Consider the following 8844-nt stretch of genomic DNA (forward strand, 5'->3'; position numbering starts at 1 on the left):
AGTAGGCTACATCCCAAAGATACAGGCATAGTTCAAAGAGTACATGAATAAATGTAACCCACCATTAAGCAAACTGAAAGACAAAAATCACATGATCATCTCATTAGAGAAAAGGCCTTTGACAAAATTCAACACCCCTTTATTGTAAAAGTCCTGGCTATGTTAGGGATACAAGAGACATACCTAAACATAATAAAGACAGAGAACAGCAAGCCCATAGCCAAAAATCAACTTTAATGAAGAGAATCTCAAAGCAACTTCCCTAAAATCAGGAAATAGACAAGGTTGTCCACTCCCTCCATTACTATTCAATATAGTATTTAAAGTCTTAGCTAGAGCAATAAGACAAAGTAAGGAGATTAAAGAAGATACGACTTGGAGAGGAAGAAGTCAAAGTATCTTTATTTGCAGATGACGTAGTATACAGAAAATTCCACTAGAAATCCTACAAATGATCAACACTTTCAGCAATGTAGCTAGATACAAAATTAAGTCATAAAAATCAGTAATCCTATCAGTGTGGCAGTTTCTCAGGAAATTCGGGATCAACCTACATCAGGACCCAGCAATACCACTCTTGGGAATATACCCCAGAGATGCCCTATCATACGACAAAAGCATTTGTTCAACTATGTTCATAGCAGCATTATTTGTAATAGCCAGAACCTGAAAACAACCTAGATGTCCTTCAATGGAAGAATGGATGAAGAAAGTGTGGAATATATACACATTAGAATACTACTCAGCGGTAAAAAACAATGACATCATGAATTTTGCATGCAAATGGATGGAAATAGAAAACACTATCCTGAGTGAGATAACCCAGACCCAAAAGGATGAGCATGGGATGTACTCACTCATAATTGGTTTCTAGCCATAAATAAAGGACATTGAATCCATAATTTGTGATCCCAAAGAAGCTAAATAAGAAGGAGAACCCAAAGAAAAACATATAGTTATCCTCCTGGATATGGGAAGTAGACAAGATTGCCGGGCAAAAAATTGGGATCTTGGGGGTGGGGTGGGATGGGGTAAGGGGAGATGGGGAGAGAAAAGTGAGAAGGGGAGAATGGGGGAGACTGGGGAAATGGGATGGTTGAGATAAAGGAAGGGTGGATATGGGAGCAGGGAAGCATATATCTTAATTAAGGGAGCCATCTTAGGGTTGGCAAGAGACTTGAACCTAGAGGGGCTCCCAGGTGCCCAAGGTGATGTCCCCAGTTAGTTCCTTGGGCAGCTGAGGATAGGGAACCTGAAATGGCCCTACCCTATAGGCAGACTGATGAATATCTTGCATATCACCATAGAACCTTCAACTGGTGATGGATGGAGATAGAGACAGAGACCCCCATTGGAGCACCGGAATGAGCTCCCAAGGTCCCAATGAGGAACAGAAGGAGGGAGAACATGAGCAAGGAAGTCAGGGCCGTGAGGGGTGGACCCACCCACTGAGACAGTGGGGCTGATCTATTGGGAGCTCACCAAGGCCAGCTGGACTGGGACTGAAAAAGCATGGGATAAAACCGGACTCTCTGATCATGGCAGACAATGAGGGCTGATGAGAAGCCAAGGGCAATGGCACGGGGTTTTGAACCTACTGCATGTACTGGCTTTGTGGGAGCCTAGGCAGTTTGGATGCTCACCTTACTAGACCTGGATGGAGGGGGGAGGACCTTGGACTTTCCACAGGGAAGGGAACCCTGACTGCTCTTCAGACTGGAGAGAGAGGGGGAGAGGAGTGGGGGGAGGGGGAGAGGAGTGAAAGGAGGGGGAGGGAAATGGGAGGCTGGGAGGAGGCAGAAATTTTTTTCAATAAAAAAATCAGTAATCCTTCTATATGAAAATGACAAACTACTGAGAAAGAAATCAGGCAAGCAACACCTTTCACAATAACCTCAGATAATATAAAACACCTTAGGGTAGCTCGAACCAAAGACTTGTAAAATAAAAAAGCCTTTAAGACATTGAAGGAAGCAATTGAAAATGATCTCAGAACATTGGAAGATCTCTCATGCTCATGGATTTATAGGAATAACATAGCAAAAAATGTTCATCTTACCAAAAGCAATCTAAAGATTCAATGCAATCCCCATCAAAATCCTAATACAATTCTTCAGAGATGTTGAAAGGACAGTGTTCAGCTTTATATGGAAACACAAAAAAGCTAGAATAACTAAAATGATCCTAAATAATAAAAGAACTGCTGAAGATATCACCATTCTTGATTTCAAGTTATACTACAGTAGTAAAAACATCATGGGTAATAATGGTGTTTTAAAAAAGCACATTGATCAATGAAATCAAATTGAAGAGCCAGATATAAACCTGCACACATATGGGCACCTGATTTTTATAAAGAATCCAGATGTACACTGAAGAAAAGACAGAATCTTCAACAAGTTTTGTTGGTCAAACTGGACATCTGTATGTAGAAGAATGCTAATAGTTCCATACTTACCACCTTACACAAAACTAAACTCCAAATTGATCAAAGACCTCAACAAAAAAAAGCCAGATACACTGAACCTGATAGTACAGGAAGTTGGGAATAGTCTTGAACTCATTGACACATGAAAAGACTTTCTGAACAGGACACCATTAGCACAGGCACTAAGTAAGATCAACAAATAATAAATGGGACCTCATGAAACTGAAAAGCTTCTACACAGCAAAGGACACAGTCATCAGCTTACAGAATGGGAAAAGATTTTACCAATTACACATCCTAGTTTCTGCCTTGATTTTCCTTAATGGTGCACTATGATCTGTGACCTGGATATGTAATGTAAATAAATCTTTTCCCTGTAAGTTACTTATGATTGTGTTCTTTATTACATCAGTAGAAACAAAAATAGGACAGAAATAGGTACCAAAGCATGAGACCATTGCTGTGATGGGCTTTTATACCTTGGAAATTTTTGTAAGAGAAAGGTGAAGAATTTTCAAGGTTTGAGGCTGGAAAAGTTGGAGCTTTAAAAGCTCTTGTAGGAACTTAATGCTAACGCTGAGAATGACTTGAGAGTGAAGCCCTGCCTTGTGGCCTTTCAAAGAAAAGTTTGAGAGCATCCAAGAACTCTATAGAGACTGTTTTTTTTTGTCACAAACTGAAGTAAGAATCTGTAGGTTCTAGTCAGCAAGATCTGAAGATTCAGCCATGATCATCAGGAGACCAGAACAACTGAAGCCAATGTCTTCCATTATTAGGACAATTGATGCAGATTAGCTGGTACTGAAAACTCAGCCATGACCATCAAGAAACCAGCAGTACTGAGGTAAAATCTGATGGGAAGCATTTCTTTAGTGCCCATAGGCAGTCAAAGCTGCATCACAAACTGGTATCTAAAGTTCATAATGTATGAGAGATTCCCACATGGTGTTAGTTTTGAAGGCATGAAGGTGTCATAGAGAGCAGCATTATATTTGATAAAAATGTGAAGAGTAGATGTCTTTTCTTGTAATTTTAGTAAAAACATTTGAGTATTTCCTCCCTTGATATATTTGTCATGTATAACATTTATTGTATTTTTATGTATTCCCTCAATTCCTAGATTTTTAGGATTTATACCATGAATAAATCTTGGGATTTTTGTGGAGAAAAAAATACATAAGGAATACAACAAAACTAGATATCAAGAAAACAAATAATCCAATTTTTAAATGGAGTACAGATCTCAACAGCGTTTTCCAAAGAGGAAATTTAAATCACTGAGAAACACAAATGTTCAGCATCCTTAGCCACCAGGGAAATGCAAGTCAAAACTACTTTGAGATTTCATGTTAAACAATTTAGAATGGTTAAGACCAATAAAACAAGTGACAACTCACTCTGGAAAGGATGTGGAGCAAATGGAACACTCATCCATTACTGGTGGGACTGCAAATTTGTCCAGACAATATGGAAATCAATGTGTCACTTTCTAAGATGACAATTGATCTACCTCAAGTTCCATCTATACCACTCTTGGAAATACACCCAGACTGTTTTCTCTTACCCTAGAGACACTTGATAAACCATGTTTATTGCTGCTCTATTCATAATAGCCAGAAATTTTAAACAACCTAGATATCCCTCAACATAAAAATGGATAAAGAAAATCGGTACCTTTACATAAAATGGAGTATTGCTCAGCCATTTAAAAATCATAAAACTCATAGGAAAATAGGTGAACTTGAAAAAAATCATCCTGAGTAAGGTAACCCACAATCAGAAAGACAAATATGATATGTTCTTGCTTATAAGTGGATATTAGTTGTTTAGTTAAATGTCCAAGCTACAGCCTGTGAAACCACAGAGGGTAGGTATAGAGTAAGGTACTAGAGGGAATATAGGCCAATAGGGAACATAGGAACAATAGGTCTTGTTAAGAAATGGGAATAAAGTAGACAACAATGGACAGATGAGGATGCTGGAATTGGAAGATCAAATGGGGAGGGGAAAAAGAGGGAATTGGGTATAGAATACAGGGCAAAAAAGCTAACATTAAGAGGACTTTGAGAGGTAGCATGAAAAATGAAAGAATAGAACCTTCCTAAAATATATAAATATATTAAGGCAATCTACATGAAATCACCAAATAATGGGGGAGACGGAGTCTCAAGTGGACATCTCTTGTCACCAAATGAAGTTTCCAGTACCAGGATTGGATTACATCTAATTGACTTGTTAGCCAAAGAAGGTCCCATGAGACCTCCAAACAACCCATGCTTTTGCAAAGGCAATAGGTTCCTCTCTATGAACTGACATCAAGGCCCCATTGCTAAAGACAACACCTATACAGATCACTGAACATGAGAAGTCTAGCTTACATAAAGCCCTCACCCATACTTTCTAGTGTCTTTGGTACAGGAAGGTGCTCTGCAGGCTACATAAAGGGTAGCATAAACACCAAGCCAGTCACAAATCCTTTGATCTATGATTGTGTCCTGCCTGAAAAATATGCTACAGCAATGGTGGCACAAAGCTTATGGGAATAACCAACTACTATCTGATTTGACTTAAGGCCTGCTCCACAAGATGCAACCTATACCAACACTGCTTGGGTGACCAAGAACCTGAGACTATATAAACCAGGGACCTATGTTAAAACCAAATAATACTGATCTAAAAAGCAAACAACAAAAATCACCAAAAACAAAACAAAAACAAAAAAGAATTACCGCAAAGTAATGTATTGAGTTCTAATGATATTCTTCTATACTCATAGAACAGTGCCTCATTCAGCTATCACTAGAGAAGCTTTCTCCTGTAGCAGATGGGAACATATATAGAGACATACAGCCAGTCATTACACAGAGTGAGAAAACTTGTAACATTTAGCTCTAAAGGGGGTGTCTCCAGCAAATCCCTCCCTCAGAGCGCAGGTAACCCCATGGAAGAAGAGGCAGAAAGAGTGTAAGAGACAGAGGAGATGGAAGACACCAGGAGAACAAGGCCCTCATATGAAGTTCATATGAACTCAGAGACTAAAGCAGCACACACTGGGCCTGCACGGGTCTGTACTATGTCCTCAGCATAAATATGGTTTCCGGGTTAGTGTTATATTCCAGAATGGGCGAATTGAATGATTGATCTCTGAGTCTTGTGGCTTCTCTGGGCTCTTTCCCTTCTGTTGGTTTTTCTTGTCCAACTTCAATGTGATAGTTTTTTATCTTTTTTATATTTTATTTTGTTGTATTTTATTATCTCTTAGAAGCCTGTTCTTTTCTGAGACAGAAAGGAAGTGGATCTGGCTGAGAGAGGAGGTGGGGAAGAACTGAGAGAAGTAAAAAAAGGGAAAACTGCAATAACGGTATATTGGAGAAAATAATCCATTTTCTTTTGTTTTGGGGTTTTGTTTTTGTTTTCAAAACCCCGTTTTTCCTGGAATTTGCTGTGTAGACCAGCAGCCTCGATCTCAGAGCTTTGCCTAACTCTGCCTCCTAGGATTAAAGGCTTGCACCACACCACTGCCCAGCAATAACCTATTTTCTAAAGAGGAGAAAAATGTGTGCACCAAAGTCCAGAGTCAGAAGCAAGCTTAAACACACATTCCTTTAGCACCCATACTTCAGATGATGATATAGCCTGTTTTGTGCTTCTAGGGAAAAAAGTGGACTTTTCTACTTTCCTTCCCCAAATCACTGTTCCCTTGCCAGTTAGCTGGACAAGCAGAACTTGTGTCCATATACCTTCCTCAACTCATGAGCCTTTCTGCTTTTTCTCAGAGGAAGGTTTAAAACTCGTGCCTTTTACTTTAGACGTGAAGATAAGGTACTCATTTGAAACAATACTTTTAAAAGGAAATTTATAACACCATTGACAGCTGACACCATCCTACCTATGGGTATTTTTTGTTGTTACTTTGACTACTCAGAGCTTAATGAATAGGGACAACTAATCATGGATTCCCCATGAAGTTTCAAAGGTATCCAGGAGTCATAAGGATAGGAGTTTTTTGGTTGGGTGTTTATGCCTATCCTAGGAACACTGAAGAAACAGCTAAATGGGAAGCCCAATTTGTTCTCCCAGTACATATCACGATTTCCCAAACCACCTTACATAACATAGCTTTCATACTCTTATACAGTTTTGAAATCACTATACTATACTTTATATGCAAAACACACGTTACATTTATTCTTTAAGAAAACGAATATATAAATAATAAACATACAAATATATAAATAGTGGGGTATTCCATGTAACAATACACAAAAAATATGTCAACTTTTTGTGTTCATTAAAGGACAGGTTTTCAGCTCTTGTCATTGAGAACATGGTCATGAGACAAGTAAAACCTTCAAAGGGAGCCCCGACTTTTTCTCAGTGACGACAACAGCACTAGAGCATATTAAGGGAAGCATGCTATGCTATGAGAAGAGAGGAAACACAGCTGCTTGAACCTGGGTTGTCATGAGAATACTGCTGAGATGAATAGTAAAGCCTGGATTCTTAGAAATGTGAACAAAATGATGCTAAGGAATAGATCCCCAGATATTCAGTCCAGTGAGCAGCAACTGTAGAGAAAGGATTAATTATGAACAGAGTTAACTTATGATAAGTGTAAAGAGACAGGAATTAACAGTGGCAAGCATATGCCCTCACCCTTAAATCAGGCCCTATCCCACTGAGAATGGTGATAAGACAAGTCAATAGCTAAGCAAGTACTGAGACTGGGTTTCTCTACCGGGCACATTAGTGAAAGCTGCTTACTAGAACTGATATCCAGAGAACAAATTCAGAGGCGCCTCTGGCCCTATCCCTCAGAGATTAGGCTAGATCTCTATATCATAGCTATAGATAACAAAAGATAAATTTTTTCTTTCCAGTCTCTCCCAAAGCATTCAAGATTCTCTTTAACAAGAAAAGCATCATTTGTTTGCAGTACTGTCCCAACACTTAAATGCAGTAGAGGATTATAGAGGAGTCAAGCTGGGCTGGGAATACAGCACAGTGGTAGAGCACTTGCTTATTAGTCTCAGCACCTCAAAAGGGAAAGAAACTCAAGGAGTCATATTACAAACTCCGGTTAGTCCCAGAGAGAGTTCTCTACCTCCTCCCAAGCCACAAGGTTGTCTTTCAGAGACCCATGCCCAGAAGAGTCCAGATGGACACACAAAACAAGTGAGTCTAGAATGAAGTCACTTCCAGGACTCCACATGTTCTACTACATGGACCAGTCTTTTTTTTTTCCAAAGTCACAATAAAAGTGACATAAGAGAACATCTCCAAAAAAGCATCTTTTCCAAGTATCGAGGGCTTTGACTAGTTAAATCACACTGATCCATGCTGTGCTACCAGTACCAGAAAGTCTTTTCTTTTTTTACAAGTTGGGGGGCTCACAAATAAGGGAAGAGGTTTAAATAACTCTAAAGATGACTATTTCATGATATTTTAAATTACTTTTTAAAAATATTAAGATGTGATCCTAGCACTTAGTTTATGAACTTTCAAGTGCTTGTATATTTTAAGTGTAAGTGCAATATTTGTTTTGTTTTTTACAATAAGGAATAGAACCTGTAGAAAGGGTAGATCAGTGTCAGCTTTAACACCGATAATACTTTATCTTCTCTAGTTTTTTAGGAAAGCTGAGAGCTGCAACTTCACAGTTATCTACATGTACAGGACTGGGCAATCATACCCTCATATTCCTTGTACAAGATACTCCCATTTGCCTCAACCAGAAGGATACTCATGGGAAGAAACTTATAAGGGACACAGGAAGGCTGAGGTACACTGTGATTCACCAGTTCATTCACAAGGCTCTGGATGATGGCATGGTTGGGGGAATTAAGACCATAGGGTAGCACATGACTGCAGATTCCTTTACAGTAATTTGGAGTGTACAGACGGGGAGCAATGATCCAGTGATCCCAGCCTAGTTGATGGAAGCTGACTTTATAAGGGTGGAGGGAACATTGGTTATTTACAGACCCGTCATGTTCCTGAGTATGACAAGCGACATCAGATGCAATGCTGCAGGCTTGCCGGGCACTCCGCATGAGAGAAGATTCCCTATCAGTTAACTCCTCTTGGCCTTGTGCGAGTTTAGCCTGAATGCTCTTGTTGGTGTCATTGAAATAGAGTAGCAAGAAGGCGACATCCAAGGATGCCATGCCATGCCACTGGAACTCAAGAACCTCACTGCCTTTTTGCTGCTCACACATGAAGCGGAGGCGAAGAACTCTCCGTCCCTTGCGATTCCAGAGTCTCTGCTGAACACAGTGTGTAATATCCATCTCTGTCCAGGCTTTAGACATGGGAGGCGGCTTGAAGGAACCCATTTCAGAAGGAAAGGGCTTAGTCAGGCATTTGGGGATCCATGGCTCCACATGGCAGGAGAGATGGTAATGAACTAGATGAAG

At 39.7% G+C, this 8844-nt stretch overlaps 1 protein-coding gene across 2 annotated transcripts in view; it reads right to left on the bottom strand.

The window, feature by feature from the left end:
- Bmp15 (bone morphogenetic protein 15) overlaps nucleotides 1-8844 on the bottom strand; it is a 33283-nt gene that overhangs the window by 20322 nt on the left and 4117 nt on the right. The window contains exon 2 of one of the 2 annotated variants that reach the window (XM_075958233.1): nucleotides 8414-8844. This exon is cut by the window's right edge and continues 92 nt beyond it. In XM_075958233.1, the coding sequence (XP_075814348.1) occupies nucleotides 8414-8844 (431 nt within the window). Of the gene's footprint in view, nucleotides 1-6591 lie in introns of those variants that run through there. The other variant, XM_075958232.1, reaches the window with a different exon arrangement.

This window comes from Microtus pennsylvanicus, chromosome X, assembly GCF_037038515.1.
Source record: "Microtus pennsylvanicus isolate mMicPen1 chromosome X, mMicPen1.hap1, whole genome shotgun sequence".
NCBI lineage: Eukaryota > Metazoa > Chordata > Mammalia > Rodentia > Cricetidae > Microtus > Microtus pennsylvanicus.